Source organism: Schistocerca piceifrons, chromosome 2 (genome assembly GCF_021461385.2).
Source record: "Schistocerca piceifrons isolate TAMUIC-IGC-003096 chromosome 2, iqSchPice1.1, whole genome shotgun sequence".
In the NCBI taxonomy this organism is placed as follows: domain Eukaryota; kingdom Metazoa; phylum Arthropoda; class Insecta; order Orthoptera; family Acrididae; genus Schistocerca; species Schistocerca piceifrons.
In genome coordinates, this window is record NC_060139.1 from 254117721 (window position 1) to 254137411 (window position 19691).

The 19691-nt window shown below is 41.9% G+C and overlaps 1 protein-coding gene across 1 annotated transcript in view; it reads right to left on the reverse strand.

Moving 5' to 3' along the window:
- LOC124775303 (ankyrin repeat domain-containing protein 65-like) overlaps positions 1-19691 on the reverse strand; it is a 177260-nt gene that overhangs the window by 56383 nt on the left and 101186 nt on the right. The window contains exon 2 of the mRNA XM_047250139.1: positions 6781-7052. Coding sequence (XP_047106095.1) covers positions 6781-7052 — 272 coding nt within the window. The remainder of the gene's footprint in view (positions 1-6780; positions 7053-19691) is intronic.

Sequence of the window (19691 nt, forward strand, 5' to 3'; positions counted from 1 at the left end):
AGACGCCGTATCGACTGTACGATAACCTGAATGCCATCCTCCAACCGATATTGTAACCATATCGCCAGCATATTGGCAAGGCATTCGCCTTCATGAATGACAGTTCGTGCCTCCGTCGTGCACGTCTTGTGAATGGCTTCCTTCAGGATAAAGACATCGCTTGACTAGAGTGCCCAGCATGTTCTCCAGACATGAACCCTATGGAACATGCTTGGGATAGATTGTAAAGGGCTGTTTATTGATGACGTGACCCACCAACCAGTCTGAAGGATCTATGCTGAATCGCCATTGAGGAGCGGGACAATCAGGACCAACAGTGCGCTGATGAACTTGTGGACAGTATGCCACGACGAATACAGGCATGCATCAATGCAAGGGGACGTGCTACTGGATACTAGAGGTACCAGTGTGTACAGCAATCTGGACCACCACCTGTGAAGGTCTCGCTGTATTGTGGTACAACATGCAATGTGTGATTTCCAAGAGCAATAAAAAGGGATGAAATGATGTTTATATTGATCTCTATTCCAGTTTTCTGTACAGGTTTCAGAACTCTCTGAACAGAGGTGACGCAAAACATTTTTTATTATATATATATATATATATTGCTCTGTAGGTTACCATGCACAACAGTTGTGTTATTTGGGGGTAGTATTGTTCTGCCTTATCGACCTACTTTGCTTTGCAGCTATACATAAGATATGTCAGAGGCCAAAAAACAGTTTTCAATCTGCTCTGTACAACAGGTATGTTGTGTTGGAGTAGTATCAGCCTGCTTTATTTATTTGATTTGTAAGGGATACGCATACAGATGGACAAGGCTGAGCAGAGAGAGGGAACAGGAGATAGGTAGTGGGAGAAGGCAGGGAGGGGATGGATAGAAAGAGAGAGGGGGGAGGGGAGGAGGTATGTTGAGCAAAGTGTATCAGTATGCACTGCAGGGGCTAAACTTGTGAATGGGCACAGCTGAGAAGAGAGGGAGAGCAGGAGGAGATGAATTAATGTGAGGAATAAGTGGATAGAGGAAGGGGAAAGGAGGAGATGGACAGAGAGAGGGAAAGAAAGATATGGTGGTGTTGCACCACACAAAGGTAACGAAACAGAGTGGTCAAAGAACTATTAAATGAAACAATGGTTCACATTAATCCCCGTGTATTACAAAGTTAGGTGTTAAAATAGACAAGAATAAGAAATTATTACAGGTTCCATTCAATCTTAAGAAACGCAGATAATACGTATTGACAGTTATTGTCATGGGACATTATACTTGAACGTCCAAGGAAAGACTGGATAGTTTAGGTTAATGATGTGAAACGGTAATACGTGAATGAGTTACAGAAAGACAAACCCATGTGGATACACAGTGATTGCCTGAGACGATCAGAAGAATGAAGGACTACTACATGCAAATAACATTACTGATCGAGATATAAACGAGCCTTCAGTCACTCAGGAAAAGCAAGATTTACGGAATATACTTGAGTGTAACATCATGCCTATAAACTCTCGGTATTTCTCATACCATTCTCACCCAAGCTGCGATTTCTCATCACCTTGAGAACACTGTAGTGTTTAAAGTTGTGAGGGCTGTAGCATGCTGCAGACTGCAACACACCAGCTACCAATTGCTGGAACGTACCTTGCCAATTCCCGCTGACGTTTTCCTCTCTCTTGTGCAGTCAGACAAAGTATCTCGTTCTGTGAAATGAAATGATCGTATGGCATTGTTGGCCGGCCGCCGCCGAAATTGCAAGTCCTCTTTAGCTGACGCCACTTCGGCGACTTGGGAGTCACTGATGATGAAAGACACACAACACCCAGTCATCTCGAGGCAGAGAAAATCCCTGACCCCGCGGGGAATCGAACCCGGGATCCCGTGCGCGGGAAGCGAGAACGCTACCGCAAGACCACGAGCTGCGGACCTCGTTCTGTGTTTCTAGCCAAAGAGTGCTCTTCACGTTCCCCAGGGGAAGTGTCTTCCGAACCAGCACAGAGTTATTACTTCTAACTGCAAGCGCAGTTCCTGTGCACCAATGGGAAAGGCTCTCGAACACGAGTCTCGGTCCGGCACACAGTTTAATCTGCCAGGAAGTTTCATATCAGCGCACACTCCGCTGCAGAGTGAAAATCTCATTCTGGAAACATCCCCCAGGCTGTGGCTAAGCCATTTCTCCGCAGTATCCTTCCTTCCAGGAGTGCTAGTTCTGCAAGGTCTGCAGAAGAGCTTCTGTGACGTTTCGAAGGTAGGAGACGAGGTACTGGCGGAATTAAAGCTGTGAGGACGGGGCGTGAGTCGTGCTTGGGTAGCTCAGTTGGTAGATCACTTGCCCGTGAAAGGCAAAGGTCCCGAGTTCGAGTCTCGGTCCGGCACACAGTTTTAATCTGCCAGGAACTTTCAATACGAAAGTAGATGGCTTAAGCCTGGAAATCATTTATGTTACTTATTATTAATTTATGAGAATAGAATTCAGATGGTAATGGGCTTAAATCAGTTATGGAGGAGACACAAGACATGCCAGTCTGGCATTTTGTCATTCCTACATTGGGGGAAAAAATTTACACAGATGTAATTGCACTCAGATTCTACACATTGTGGCTGCAACAAGGAAATTTTTGTTATTGGGATCTCTTACACTTGATAGAAAGGATTGGTTGGTACGACATGAAAAAGCGTTCTTTGCCAAGGGGACATTTTCGTACTTATTTCGATAACACTCACTCATTTCTAAAGCACCACATCCATTCATTTCAAGTGCTGGTATAAAAGATGGAAAACATTACGTCAGAGTACACTGTACAGGATGTTCAGAAATTCCCATTACAAATTTCTAGGACCTGTAAATGGGAGTGAGTACATAATATTTTGAATAGAATCCTATGTCTGGAAACATACGGTGTTCATGATAAAGCCATTGCACAGATGTGGTATGCAACAGGGTAGTCATGGTGGTGGGTGGCTTACATCAGATTGGCTGATGTCATCTGACTTCTGTCCTACCTCTCTCAACTGGTTTGAGCATCATTCATGTATCTCTGAGTATTAAAACAACGTGGTTGAGTGCGTGTGTGCAGAATATACCGACATGATCCTTCCGTATGGCGAAGCTCAAGGTAATGAAAGAGCTGCTTGTCACCTTTATCATGATCATGTACACAATGTCCAAATCCATCGAATACCTTTTTCACCACAATTACGAAAAGGCTTCGAGGAAGTGGTACCTTCACCGTCAGCAGACGTGACAGGGTGCTCCTAGGAAATGCCCCACACTCAAATTGGAAGAGGCCATACTGCACCATGGTGAAGAGAACCAGTCAATGATAAACGAGCAATTGCGTGTGCAATGGCTGTTGCTCCCAGCACTCTCTGGTATGTTTTGGATGACCAAAAACTACATTCATACTACCTCCAACACTCCATACCCCCTCTAATACACACAGACAGCTGAATGAGGCTCGAACCAGGTTTGAGAGGTAGGATATCACATCAAATGACATCAGCCCAGCCAGTCCAACGTAAGCACGCCCCCCCCCCCCCCCCCCCGACCATGACAACATATTGCAAACTTACCTAGCAAACTTGTTTTCAAACAGATGTAACATGGAAACGGTACGTTTCCAGACCTTTCTTCCTATTCAAAATATTATGTACTCACTTCCCTCCACAAGCCCTAGAAGTTTGTAAAAGGAATTTCTGAACGCCCTCTATAACAAGAGGAAAACCAGCCTACATATTTCTTCCATTCTCTACATCACAAATAATCATCTCGAAAATAAATAATACATACAACTAGCACCAATTATCCAATGTATTGATAACGAACATTTTATTTTTCGAAATGTTGATATTCCGTTTGATTGTAATTAAACTTTCCCTATTTAACACGTTATAACTCGGAAACTAATTATCGTACGAGTACCAAACTTGGCAGCATTAATGTCCAGAGCACGGGGTGCATGAGTTCCATGCGTTACAGCGCCACTGTCCAATTATAACTATGGCCACCAGGCGCCGAGATCAGTCATCATGATCCATGGTGCCACACACCTGACCAGTCGCGGTCCACTTGTTGACGTGTCAACGTGAGCTTGGACAAAGGGAGCAGAGCATTATTCGTGAAGCTCTTTTATCAAAACAACAGTAATGCTGCAACTGCAGTTCGAGAATGTCACGGGCTGAAAAGATTACGAAATGCTCCTTTTTCTCTGCCTGCTGTGCGAAGGGGGATGAAGAAGTTCGAATCAAGTGGAGAACCGGGCGTTGCTGCGGGAAGAGGCCGACGACCAGTCGCATCTTGATGAAATCGCTGGTGCTATGGCAGACAATGCTGCGCGCAATTCCACATTGTAAGGCAGTGCGCGTGCTGTGTCACAACAATTGAACATTCCATGATCCACTGTACGGAAGGTGTCTGAGGTATTCTCAAATGGTACCTGTACAAGATCCATATCCTACAGAGCCTGCACCATAGGGCGTTGACTTCGCTCGTCACTTTCTCGTAAGGATCTAAGTTGACGAGGGCTGGCTCTGGACCATCCAATGTGCAGACGAATCTCATTTTTCTCTGACGGGTGAGGTGAAAATACAGAATTGCCGAGTCTGGGGATCTTCACCTCCAGTCACTGTTCATGAAGTTCCTCTGTATGGTGAACGTGTCATCGTATGGCGTTATTTCATGGCTACGTTCGTCATTGGCCCATTCTTTTTTGAACAAGTTGGCCCTCAAGGACCAAAGACGTGAAGTCTGACTGGCCAAGGCTACTGCGATATGTTTCGCCAGCATGTCATACCCGCCCTACAGGAGAGAGACACATTGAACTCAACAGTTTTCATGCAAGATGTGGCCCCATCGTACATCGCTGGCGAAGTTCATCTGCTTCTATGAAACACATTTTGAAACGATCGAATTATCAGCCGATCTTTTCCAAATGCTTGGCCGTCGCGATCACATGATTCCACTCCCTGTGATTTCTGGTTGTGGGGCTACCTGAAGGACAGGGGAAAGTTCACACATGTGCTGATCTGAAGCGCAACATATCAAGAGAGGTAGCCAGCATATCTACGGACATGCTTCGCTCTGCTGTGCAGAATGCAATCCTGTGCTTTTCACCATATTGAGCCCCTTTTGCAGCAGTAGTGGTACCGATATGTAATGGTATGATGTACCGTAGCAGCAAATTAAAAGTGTTTCAATTGAAATGATTCTGCGTAATTTCTGTTCGTACGTCCTTGACATTCATGCTACCATGTTTGCTCCTCGTACAATAATACACTACTGGCCATTAAAATTGCTACACCACTAAGATGACGTGCTACAGACGCGAAATTTAACCGACAGGAAGAAGATGCTGTGATATGCAAATGATTAGCTTTTCAGAGCATTCACACAAGGTTGGCGCCGGTGGCGACACCTACAACGTGCTGACATAAGGAAAGTTTCCAACCGATTTCTCATACACAAACAGCAGTCGACCGGCGTTGCCTGGTGAAACGTTGTTTTGATGCCTCGTGTAAGGAGGAGAAATGCGTACCATCAGGTTTCCGACTTTGATAAAGGTCGGATTGTAGCCTATCGCGATTGCGGTTTGTCGTATCGCGACATTGCTCCTCGCGTTGGTCGAGATCCAATGACTGTTAGCAGTATATGGAATCGGTGGGTTCAGGTGGGTAATACGGAACGCCGTGCTGGATCCCAACGGCCTCGTATCACTAGCAGTCGAGATGACAGGCATCTTGTCCGCATGGCTGTAACGGATCGTGCAGCCACGTCTCGATCCCTGAGTCAACAGGTGGGTACGTTTGCAAGACAACAACCATCTGCACGAACAGTTCGACGACGTTTGCAGCAGCATGGACTATCAGCTCGGAGACCATTGCTGCGGTTATCCTTGACTCTGCATTACAGACAAGAGTACCTGCGATGGTGTACTCAGCGACGAACCTGGATGCACGAATGGCTTAACGTCATTTTTCGGATGAATCCAGGTTCTGTGTACAGCATCATGATGGTCGCATCCGTGTTTGGCGACATCGCGGTGAACGCACATTGGAAGCGTGTATTCGTCATCGCCATACTGGCGTATCACCCGGCGTGATGGTATCGAGTGCCATTTGTTACACGTCTCGGTCACCTCTTGTTCGCACTGACGGCACTTTGAACAGTGGACGTTACGTTTCAGATGTGTTACGACCCGTGTCTCTACCCTTCATTCGATCCCTGCGAAACCCTACATTTCAGCAGGATAATGCACGACCGCATGTTGCAGGTCCTGTGCGGGCCTTTCTGGATACTGAACATGTTCGACTGCTGCCCTGGGCAGCACATTCTCCAGATCTCTCACCAACTGAAAACGTCTGGTCAAAGGTGGCCGAGCAACTGGCTCATCACAATACGCCAGTCACTATTCTTGATGAACTGTGGTATCGTGTTGAAGCTACATGGGCAGCTGTACCTGTACACGCCATCCAAGCTCTGTTTGACTCAATGCCCAGGCGTATCAAGGCTGTTACTACGGCCAGAGGTGGTTGTTCTGGGTACTGATTTCTCAGGATCTATGCACCCAAATTGCGTGAAAGTGTAATCACATGTCAGTTCTAGTATAATATATTTGTCCAATGAATACCAGTTTATCATTTGCATTTCTTCTTGGTGTAGCAATTTTGATGGCCAGTAGTGTAGGTTTCCGTGTTACAAAGTGTTAAATAGGGGAAGTTTATTTATAACCAGCCGGTATTATATCCGATCGCTATGTGGCTCCTGCAGACAATTTTTCCGTATCTACCTGCCGAGTCCGCCTCCAGCGCCGCCTTCCCCGTGTAGACGAAGCGCATGACTTCCGCGAAGACGGCGGGCCGCACGCCCTTGACGCGCAGCACGGCGGCAAGCGCGGGGCAACGAGCCAGCAGCAGCGCCCGGTGCACCGCCAGCCGGCCGCCTCGCCTGCCCACCCTCAGCGTCACGTCCGCCGCCTCCCCAGACTCCAGCAGCGCCAACAGGTCCTCCTCCAGGCACCCTCTCCGTTGCTCCACGTCTGCCGATGGTGACTCTTCTGCACTGTGACGACCGAAGTGCACATAAAGTATCGCCTACAGATAGGATTCTGAAATCTGCCATACCAAAATAAAGAACTCCTAGCCAATAGATCACATCATAGCATTAGCAGCCCTTACGTGGACACGCCTAACGATTTTTCACGAGCCACGCAGTCCCACGAGCAATGTCTGTTTGAACGCAGTCTCATTAAAAAGGCGGATGTACTATTAAGCCACCAGCGAGGCGGGCCAAGAACCTGCCTGCTAGCGCATTTAGAAGTAAACGCCTGGCGTGTGGCACAGTCACCTGTACTGCTATGCAATCTCTCGCAGATTCTTCTCTCAGTTGCCTACAGTACGTGGCAGCATTGTTGTGTACAGTTGTGCGGATTCTTGTCAATAACCTTCAGTACGCAACACGATCATAGCGGGTTCCCATTCATGGACGGAATTTTCGACGAATTCATAAATACCCGGTGATCAAAAAGTCAGTATAAATTTGAAAACTTAATAAACCACGGAATAATGTAGATAGAGAGGTAAAAATTGACACGCATGCTTGGAATGACATGGGGTTTTATTAGAACCACCCCATATTGCTAGACGCATGAAAGATCTCTTGCGCGCGTCGTTTGGTGATGATCGTGTGCTCAGCCACCACTTTCGTCATGCTTGGCCTCCCAGGTCCCCAGACCACAGACCGTGCGATTATTCGCTTTGAGGTTACCTGAACTCGCTAGAGTATCGTGATCGACGGACATCTCTAGAGATGCTGAAAGACAATCTCCGGCGCCAATGCCTCACCATAACTCCGGACATGCTTTACAGTGCTGTTCACAACATTATTCCTCGACTACAGCTATTGTTGAGGAATGATGGTGGACATATTGAGCATTTCCTGTAAAGAACATCATCTTTGCTTTGTCTTATTTTGTTATGCTAATTATTGCTATTCTGGTCAGATGAAGCGTCTACTGTCGGACATATTTTGAACTTTTGTATTTTTTTAGTTCTAATAAAACCCCACATCATTCCAAGTATGTGTGTCAATTTGTACCTCTGTACATTATTCCGCGATTTATTCAGTTTTCAAATTTATACTGACTTTTTGATCACCCAGTATGTACAAAGAGCAACAGTGACTGTGGAAAGCTTGTAATAAATTGATTGTAAACAGTTCTTGATGTTGCTGAGCAAAAGTCATACAGTAGTTTTTACATTAACTGGTTCAAATGGTTCAAATGGCTCTGAGCACTATGGGACTAAACTTCTGAGGTCATCAGTCCCCTAGAACTTAGAACTACTTAAACCTAACTAACCTAAGGACATCACACACATCCATGCCCGAGGCAGGATTCAAACCTGCGACCGTAGCAGTCGCGCGGTTCCAGACTGTAGCGCCTAGAGCCGCTCGGCCACCCTAGCCGGCTTTTAAATTAACTCACCGCCATTTGACTGTATTGCTCTTTATTTAATTACGACCTAGGTTTCGGTCTTTTATACCATTTACAAGTGGATGAGTTTATGTCACTAACGTATGTTGCAGAACATCAAGCTCAAAATTTGTCATAAATTAAGACAATGTTGGCTCCCAACGAAAATCCTGATGTAAAGTCATCATCTTGTAAAATCTCATCATTATCGGATCTTTTTACAGGATGGTGATTTTTTCATCTGGCATTTCGTGCGGAGCCAATATTTTCTTAATTTATGGCCAATTCTGAGCTTGATGTTCTGCAACGTGTGTTAATGACATAAAATCAATCACTTGAAAATGGCATTAAAGACTGAAACCTAGGTCTTAATCAAATAGACAATACAAATACAATGAAATTGTGGTGTGTTCATTAAAAAAAATTGAATGTGTTGTTGCAAAAAAAAAAAAAAAAGAAAAAAAAGAATGAAAGAAAAGAGTTTGTATGGGACTCATTTAGAGAGGAACTAAAGTAAATTTGTGACCGTAGTGGTGCCATGATCACATTTATGTGTGAACTTTATGCTACTATGACTTGGTTTTGGTTTATGTATGTACAGTCTGTTCTTTCGGACATGTGCAAAAGAACAGACACGATTCTGATCCTGCAGCCACTATGAATCAAGACGCAAAGGAATTAAAGACATTAGTTGCCAGTGGGAATTGATTTCTGTCAACGGGGCAAGTTCTGCAGTTTCTTCAGTTTTAATCTTCCTTTCATAACCAATAGATTTGGTCGGAGTACACATCTGCCACTGGAAATATCTTACAATTTAAAACATGGTTCCTATATTTCTGTCTTACCATTATATAATCTATCCGAAACCTTCCAGTGTCTCCAGGCCTCTTCCACATATACAACATTTTTTCATGATTCTTAAACCACGTGTTAGCTATGATTAAGTTACGCTCTGTGCAAAATTCTACCAGGTTACTTCCTCTTTCATTCCTTACCCCTATTCCATATTCTCCTACTACTTTCCCTTCTCTTCATTTTCCTACCATCGAACTCCAGTCCCCTATGACTATTAAATTTTCGTCTCCCTTCACTGTCTGAATAATTTCTTTTATCTCATCATACATTTCTTCAATCTATTTCAGTGTAAAAGATGAACACTCCTGAAAGTCATGGAACTTATATAACATATCCATCGTTTTATTCGGTAATTATTTCGTATTTAGTTGAGGTATCTCTAACCAACCTCAAGATCTGACCGTGGATTGCTGTTTAGCTGGCCCTCTTGCAATAAATTAATGAATCACGTTGGAACATAAAATCCTAACTAGTAAGTCAGAAATAAAAAAACAGCTTAATATACCACAAAATATGTGTAAACTACACTATTATTCTTTTGAAAGGGGACGCAAATGACACGTAAATTGTGTCAATTCTTTAATCATTTACAGTAAAAAACGAAGCAAATACACAGATTAAAACCTAAATTTGAGAATTTCATGAATATAAACAGAACATCGCTTCAGTATATTTCGAAAACACACAACAGCTGATGTTATTACGCACGAAACCTCTTGTCACTATATAATGACAAGATTTCTTTCACTCAGTGTTAGAGAGATTAATCATATTACCACTGATAAATGATAGAACTAAAGGTGAATTAAATACATTACAGCATATTACTGTGCAGAATTATTGTAAACTGATTTTACTTGATAGGTAGATAGATCTTAGAAGAGTTTTAGAAAAATGCAGTCAATTATCCAAAAAGTGTAATTTCGGTCCAGACTGACAACAACTTTAGTTTAAAATTGCAACATAGTGTTGACAGAATCAAATGTCTGCCGTGTGATAATTTTTATGTTGGTCAGGCAGGTAGAAAACTGCAAACATGTTAAAGGAACACACTTACCAAAACAATGCATCAGCTCTAGGTTCTCATTTAAGGACTCACAAGTGCTCACTTAGTAAAATGTGTGATCAAATGGAGATGTTTCATTAAGTCAGTGTAGGAAAAGGGACGAATTTACTTGAGGAAAAGAAATTTTCAATATTCTTCAGTACTCAGGAAAGAATTTTGAGTAAAGAAACAGACTTAAACATAAGAACAAGTACGTGATGCTAAACTATAAAAACTATTAAAATATCAGCCTAAAATATTGTATCTAACATAAAATGTCTATTTTCCAACATGGTCATGATAATGAATTGGAACGATGGTATACAACACTGGCATGAAACAACAAAATTTAAAACTCAGTCATACAAACATGGCAACAAAACTTACAACTCAGTCCTATAACCACAGTAAAAATCAAGCTCTGTAGTATGTTGAAGACAATGAATCAAGAGCTAAGATGAAAAAACTGCTGGTATATCCTAAAATAACGGTGTCCATCAAATTTAACATTAAATGTCCAATATTTCACATAGTAGTTGGTTGGTACCAAAATGCAATGCTTAGTGTTAGAAACGGAACTGGCAACCAAACTACATAAGAGCGACAAATATCAGGCCCTGCAGAAGTTTGGAGAAATAATTCAAGTGCAAAATACGAACAAACCGCAAATACCAAAGTGTCGCGTAATAAGTACAGTACATTTGTCAGTCATAAGTATAATTAGCATACAAGATCTGTTTTCACCACAATACTCATGGGAATGAAGTGGACAATGCAGCAAAAGACTATACATGATAGGGGAGGGGTTATTAACAGTTAGGCTTGTTTCACATTCATATTGGAGTAACAATTGTTACATTGCTATTTCACACTAATTAAACAGATAATGAGTGATCATGGAAGTGTTTTCATTTGCGTGCTACTACCAATATGTCTCTTCATGACAGTTACTGATTCACAAAGATAACCATAAGATTGTGACTAATCATACCACATTGTTTTCGGAAGAATCATCATCATAGGTAAAAGCCACATAAGAATTCCAAACGATGTGTAAGATTTGTGTAATGATGTGTTGATCTACATGATCCATTTTATCAGTAAGAGAAAATTAATGATATCACGTAATACAATACTAGGAAATATGGTCATTGAGTTAAATTTGAATGTGTGAAGAAATGTTTAAAACAGTAGGAGATCACTTATAACGTAACGAATACATTGTATGTTCTCCTTTCCTGTCAGTAATATGCAGGATAAAATGAATGACATCTTTCATTTACGTTATTTATAATGTTTGCACATCTGTATCGAAAAGCGGTATTATGTTTTCATTCTTGACGAGACAAGATGTTGTGTGTTACATATAAAGCTCCTTCTCAATGTTAAACGCATTTTATATGCATTTTTATATTAATTTGAGGCTAGCAGACTCAGGTATGAGAGCTTTACATAGAGAACATGCTTCGTTACGAAATAAAGCACACCATGTACCTAATAGGAAAACGTATCTCATACACCTATGAAATTATATTCAGATAAATAATGAAAAATATCATTCTGAAATAATAACAGTACAAGACAAATTACTTTGTTTTGTTGTCCCTTTGGCACATAACACACTTCCCTAACAATGCCTAAGCTCATTCAGTCGTATGTTAACAGTTTGCTTGTTCACATTCACATTGAAGTAACAACTGTTACATTGCTTTTTCACGTTAATTAAACAGGAAATCAGTGATCATGGAAGCCTTTTCATTTGCGTGTTACTATCAATATGTCTCTCCATGACAGTTACTGATTCACAAACATGAAATCATTAGAATCATAAATCTCACAATTAACCCTATGTACCTATCCACGAAATAACTGAATTACTGTAAGACATTTCTTCTACGATGTGCTATAACACTTTTAACCGCTAACTACAATTTCTGTCAATTTCTTGATGCTACTTATCCCTGATGTGACAGTGCCTGACCACTCACTGGGGGGAGCTCAACACCGACCCTATTGCGCACACCAAAGTGCCATGTGACCACTACTGGTGTGGCACTGTTGTCATTATACACCAGGACAATGCTCCCTCCGAGAAAAGGCTCACTCGGCCTTGTACATTCCAGAAGCCAGCGATTACTTAGGAGTACAGCATCAAAGGCAGCAATTCCCCTTACATGCCTATACTTTGTGGCGAGGAACAAATAATGTGCTGGAATTGTTATATAGCTTAGGTGTAATTACTTTTATTTCATGTAATGCTATCACTCACACCTCCCTAATTTATTATATACACCTACACATCATTCTATGTCATTTTTACATTACATATTTTACACAACTGGGTCTGAGAAGTTATTATTTTCTTTTACCATTATACTATTGTAGAAATTACTTATAATTTTTAGTAAAATTTTCATTCTGTGCGTATGCCTAGAGTCAATATATCGTGAAACACATTGTAATAAGGTTTAACACTGAATGCGTGAGGCAGCGTCAGATATGTGTATGCTTCAGTTTGTTCTTCATAATAGCCATCAATGGTTCTCTATATTTTGTATGTTTACATTTAGCTAATGATCAGTTATAACTGCAATTTCAAAGTCAACACACCACCTCTTGTGCAAGGATCCCTGTTTTATTTTGTAGATATTTAACTGTTCAGGTCGAGCAGTAATTATATGGACTCCCACACGGATAAGGTATGCTGTGACGTGTGATTAATATTTCGTTTTTTGTAAGTATTAACTTATACCAGCTATGTATAACCGATTGGGATTTATGCATTTGTATTTGTTTCATGCTTCTTTTATACATACAAATACCACGACGATGGTGTAAACCAAAACCAGTAATTAAACAGCTGCAATTTATGCATTTTGAAATTACAGCCTTCAAAAAATGTTCGAAAATATTTGTCGTTGTAATGGATTACATTTCCTTTGGCATGATATAGCACCTCTTTTCCATAGGTTTTTACTAGTTTATTGTTTATTACAGTTCCCACACCTCTTGTTAATAAGGTATACTAGATCACATGTTATTAAATAACAGATATTGTGGTGCCATGTGTTAACCAGGGATCACTTCAGAGGATGAAATCTTATATTCAGTATAATACAATAAAGCAACGAATCAAATTAAATTTTGTTGACACGAAACACTTTTCATGAGACAGTAACACCATACAGATCCTAGGAGAAGAAGACAAAGTGGATAACAAGTACACTGACAAATTTGTGAAGTAATAAAACGATCTACATCTACATGATTACTCCGCTATTCACAATTAAGTGTCTGACAGAGGGTTCAATGAACCACCTTCAGGCTGTCTCTCTGATGTTCCACTCTCGAAAGGCGCGCGGGAAAAACGAGCACTTAAATTTTTCTGTGCGAGCACAAATTTCTCTTATTTTATTGTGATGATCATTTCTCCTTATGTAGGTGGGTGCCAACAGAATGTTTTCGCAATCGGAGGAGAAAACTGGTGATTGAAATTTCATGAGAAGAACCCGTCGCAACGAGAAACGCCTTTGTTTTAATGATTGCCACTCCAATTCACGTATCATGTCTATGGCAGTATCTCCCCTATTTCGCGATAATACAAAACGAGCCGCCCTTCTTTGAACTTTTTCAATATCATCTGTCAGTCCCACGTGATACGAATCCCACACCACACAGCAATACTCCAGAATAGGCGCACAAGTGTAGTGTAAGCAGCATCTTTAGTAGATCTGTTGCACCTTCTAAGTGTTCTGCCAATGAATCGCAGTATTTGGTTTGCTCTACCCACATCATTATCTATGTGATAGTTCCAATTTAGGTTATTTGTAATTGTAATCCCTAAGTATTTAGTTGAAAATACAGCCTTCAGATTTGTGTGACTTATCGCGTAATCGAAATTTAGCGGATTTCCTTTAGTACTCATGTGAATAACTTCACACTTTTCTTTATTCAGGGTCAGTTGTCACTTTTCGCAGCACACATATATCCTACCTAAATCATTTTGCAATTCATTTTGGTCATCTGATGACTTTAGAAGACCGTAAATGACAGCATCATCTGTAAATAATCTAAGAGAGCTACTCAGATTGTCTCCTATGTCGTTAATATAGATCAGGAACAATAGAGGGCCTATAACACTCCCTTGGGGAACGCCGGATATTACTTCTGTTTTACTCGATGACTTTCATCTATTACTATGAACTGTGACCTTTCTGACAGGAAATCACGAATCCAGTCGCACAACTGAGGCGATATTCCGTAGGCACACAGTTTGGTTAGAAGACGCTTGTGAGGAACGGTGTCGAAAGCCGTCTTAAAATCTAAAAATATGGAGTCAATCTGACATACCCTGTCGATAGCACTCATTACTTCAAGAGTATAAAGAGCTATTTGTGTTCCGCAAGAAGGATATTTTCTGAACCAGTGCTGACTATGTGTCAGTAAATCGTTTTCTTCGACGTACTTCATAATGTTCGAATACAGTATATGTTCCAAAACCCTACTGCAAATCGACGTTAGTGATATGGACCTATAATTCAACGGATTACTCCCATTTCCCTTTTTGGGTATTTGTGTGACTTGAGCAACTTTCCAGTCTTTAGGTACGGAACTTTCTGTGAGCGAGCGGTTGTATACAATTGCTAAATACGGAGCTATTGCATCTGCATACTCTGAAAGGAACCTGACTGGTATACCATCTGGACCGGACGTTGCGTGTTAGCCATGAAGTGGACAACAAGGAAGGAAATTTGGGGTATAACACGCCACCAACGTCTAATTCAGCAGCTCGCTATAGACAACGATGCCTAGGTTGTTGCTGTGCACCTTAACGTACAGAAGGTATTCGATTTAGTTCTGTAGTGTCCTTTAGAGAACAAAAATCAAGCTTATCGATTATAGAATTAGCTTTGCGACTGTATTCAGGGCTTCCTAAGAGATCGGGTCGTTGTTCTTAACTGGACGAAACTGCCAGATGTAAAAAAAGCTACGAGAGTACCCCAACAGCGTGTTTGCTGTGCACGATGTAGGTCCAGCCGTATTAATGTCACCACCTCCTACATTCGACGTCAACGTGGAATAACCACTCACAAACGGCAGGTGGCAGCACGAGCAGTGGAGGGTACAGAAAGCATGTTGGGAGATACACGGAAAACAGTGCAGTCGTTGTAATGTGGACATGGAACGATTTATCTGACGTCCAAAAGGACGTGATAATTGACCTTCGAGCCAAGAGCCAAGAGTCTATTTATTTCCGAAACTGCTAAGTTTTTTAAAACGTTTGCATACCAATGTGTGTGAAGTATACCGTGTGTGGTATAACGGTACTTTGCGGGCAGGCGTGTCAATTAGCACCATATTAATTAAAATCGGGGATAAATAGACTTTATTTTGGAAGAATTAAAAAGGGGAAAGTAATACTTTAATAACTGCACAGTATTACTAAGAAGCAATATAATGAAAAGTAATAAAAAGAAAAGTAGCAAAGACCAAGCGGGACAGAAAGATATAGGGGCGCGTTTGTTTTTTAATACATATAAAAGAACATGTAACACATTATTGAGCTCTCTACCTTCAGTTATCGCGATCGGGATAGTCGATGAAAAAGTGGTACGCGACTGCGAAATTCGTTAAGGAGATTATTTAAAGACTCTTCAAGCACATTTAAAATACATTACGCGTGACGAAGTGATCAGAGACGCTTATTGTCGGGTGAAGTGAAAATGATTCCGACAACATAATTCGAACTTTGTGTTAGCTGGGAAAAATACTCTTGGGAAACTATTATGGTTGTGGTACCCACGAAAGTTGTACGCAATGGAAAGCTATAGTTTACGTAATTCTGCATTTTATAAAATTGTGAAATGCGTGTGCGCGGAACATTAAGAGAATCTTATCCTTGGACGGTTGCGGGGGTAACTGATACAAACAACGCGCCAGCATAAAAATAGTTCGTTTATTAACTACCAGATATTAAATAACGGGGACCTAAAGTACTAAAAACATTGCATACACCGTTAAATTGAACCCTGCGTGTGAAAGACAATCACATCGAACATTTCGAGAGCGAAGAATAGACATTTAAGTGCCGAATTGATAGCCTGGGTCGTGTCGATATTTGGACATTACATGGCACGCGTTATTCCTAACACAATATCGACCATTTTAATACTAAAAAGAAGGATAGGATCATCACCTCCAATCCCGATTCATATTTCATATTTAGTTAGTGAAAAGAAAAGTGTTAAATAAACAAACTACATTTCAATTTTATCCACGATTTTGGCTTCATTACGTAGTCTTGACTACATGATAAACAATATCTGTGGAAGTTGTATCCAACGTATCGTCGTAATATTTAGCCAACCAATATTGTGGGACACCAAAAATGTAAATGCATGAAATTATTCTTACAGCGGATGTATAATGTGTGAGTGCGACGAATTATACTGAGAAACTGAACATCCATTACGTACTTGCATGTTTATCTGCGAAAATGGTCCTTGTCGGTACATCAGCATAGAGTTCGAATAGAATCGTTGGAACATTGCAAACCAGTCAGATTAATCGACCATCTAAATACGCTTAATGCTGGTATCACCAGGATGTGTTCTTTCTCCTCACCCCCGTGGCAGTAATTGAATTAAGAGTCAGTCGGGAATAGTATTTAAATCAGTTGACGACCATTGAATTTTCAAACATCCACTGCCATGTACGAAGGCGAGTGACACCACGAGTGCTAAGGTCGACCGAGGGGTGTCGTCGTGATCGTTTTGAATGACATTGAGCGGTCACAGTGCAGTGCACGATGTAGGTCCAGCCGTATTAATGTGATCACCGTCTACGTTCGACGTCAACGTGGAATAACCAGTCACAGACGGCAGGTGGCAGCACGAGCAGTGGAGGGTGTAGAAAATATGTTGGGGGATACACGGAAAACAGTGCAGTCGTTGTAATGTGGAGATGGAACGATTTATCTAACGTCCAAAAGGGCGTGATAATTGGCTTTCGAGCCAAGGCTGTATGTATTTTTAAAATGTTTGCATACCACTGAGTGTGAAGTGTACCGTGTATGGGAAAATGGTGCTAACCAAAGCTGGTGCCGAGGCAACTGTGGTGCACCATGGGCCGTAGCTGACAGGGATGAATGATGGTTACGAAGATGTGTCTCGTGCGAATAGACGTGCAACGGCTTAGCAACTGACTGCCAGACGAACCAAGGGGCTACCAACAGTGACTCCTCAACGAGTGTTCAGCGAATGTGGCTGAGTATGAGCCTCTGCAGCATGCGCCTGGTTAATGCAACCATGCTGACTGCTGTTCATTGGCGGTGAAGGCTGGAATTTGCATGCCAATATCGCAACTGGACGTTCATTGTGTGGTCTTCTCAGATGAATCGTGTTTAAAGAACCAGCAGACACATGGCTGTTAGCGTGTATGGCGAGAAAAGTCTGAAAGCAAACTCTTTGTCATTGTTATGATCTGTGCAAAACTTTCGTGGCATCCGCTCAGTGGTCTCGTCATTCTTGAAGGCACATTGGATCGACAAAAGCATGCACCTATCCTTGCCGACTATGTCCAGCCATACATGCACTTTGCGTTTCTTCGGAATGATGGCATCTACGAGCAGGACAATGCATCATATTACGCAGCTTGCAGTGTATGTTGTTGTTGTTGTGGTCTTCAGTCCTTAGACTGGTTTGATGCAGCTCTCCATGCTGCTCTATCTTGCGCAAGCTTTTCATCTCCCAGTACCTACTGCAACCTACATCCTTCTGAATCTGCTTGGTGTATTCAGCTCTTGGTCTCCCTCTACGATTTTTACCCTCCACGCTGCACTCCAATACTAAATTGGTGATCCCTTGATGCCTCAGAACATGTCCTACCAACCGATCCCTTCTTCTAGTCAAGTTGTGCCACAAACTTCTCTTCTCCCCAATCCTATTCAATACCTCCTCATTAGTTATGTGTCTACCCATCTAATCTTCAGCATTCTTCTGTAGCACCACATTTCGAAAGCTTCTATTCTCTTCTTGCCCGAACTATTTATCGTCCATGTTTTACTTCCATACATGGTTACACTCCATACAAATACTTTCAGAAACGACTTCCTGACACTTAAATCAATACTCGATGTTAACAAATTTCTCTTCTTCAGAAACGCTTTCCTTGCCATTGACAGTCTACATTTTATACCCTCTCTGCTTCGACTATCATCAGTTATTTTGCTCCCCAAATAGCGAAACTCCTTTACTACTTTAAGGGTCTCATTTCTTAATCTAATTCCCTCGGAATCACCCGACTTAATTCGACTACATTCCATTATCCTCGTTTTGCTTTTGTTGATGTTCATCTTATATCCTCCTTTCAAGACACTGTCCATTTCGTTAAACTGCTCTTCCAAGTCCTTTGCTGTCTCTGACAGAATCACAATGTCATCGGCGAACTCAAAGTTTTTATTTCTTCTCCATGGATTTTAATACCTACTCCGAACTTTTCTTTTGTTTCCTTTACTGCTTGCTCAATATACAGATTGAATAGCATCGGGGAGAGGCTATAACCCTGTCTCACTCCCTTCCCAACCACTGCTTCCCTTTCATGTCCCTCGACTCTTATATCTGCCATCTGCTTTCTGTACAAATTGTAAATAGCCTTTCGCTCCCTGTATTTTACCCCTGCCAACTTCAGAATTTGAAAGAGAGTGTATGTCTGTGCTCTAAAGATCACCAGAATGAGTTCAAAGTACGCCCCTGGCCACTAAACTCCGTGGGTTTGAACCCAAACGAGAACCTGTGGGATCACCTCGATCAGACTGCTCGCGCCATGGATCCTCAATCTAGAAACCTAGCGCAGCTGACCACAGCAGTAGGATCAGCGTGGCTCCACAGCGCTGCTGGTATCTTCCAGAACCTCACTGACTCTCTTTCTCAACGTTTCATAGCATCCTGCACTGGAAAAAGCGATTATTCAGGCTTCTAAGATGTGGTTACATTAATGTGACGGAAAAGTGTGTTGGACAAGATAGGAAGCTCCACAAGTCTATTTGCAGACTTTGACGTTGTGTACAGCGAGGCTGCAATGGCAGAAAACTGTAGCGAAATGCAGGAGGACCAGCACAGGATGGACGACTGGTGCAAGATCAGGCAGCTTACTCCCAGCGTCATTAAATGTAATATTAAAAGAGTAAAGCTGTCGTCACCATTTAGTTTTGTTTGGAGAACACAGTGCTTTGCTAGGCAGGGTCCTGTTGGAGGTGACACGCACTTACTTCGCTGCAAACATTTCAGCTGACTTAAACAGCCAGTTGCAGGAGGATCCACCATGTAAC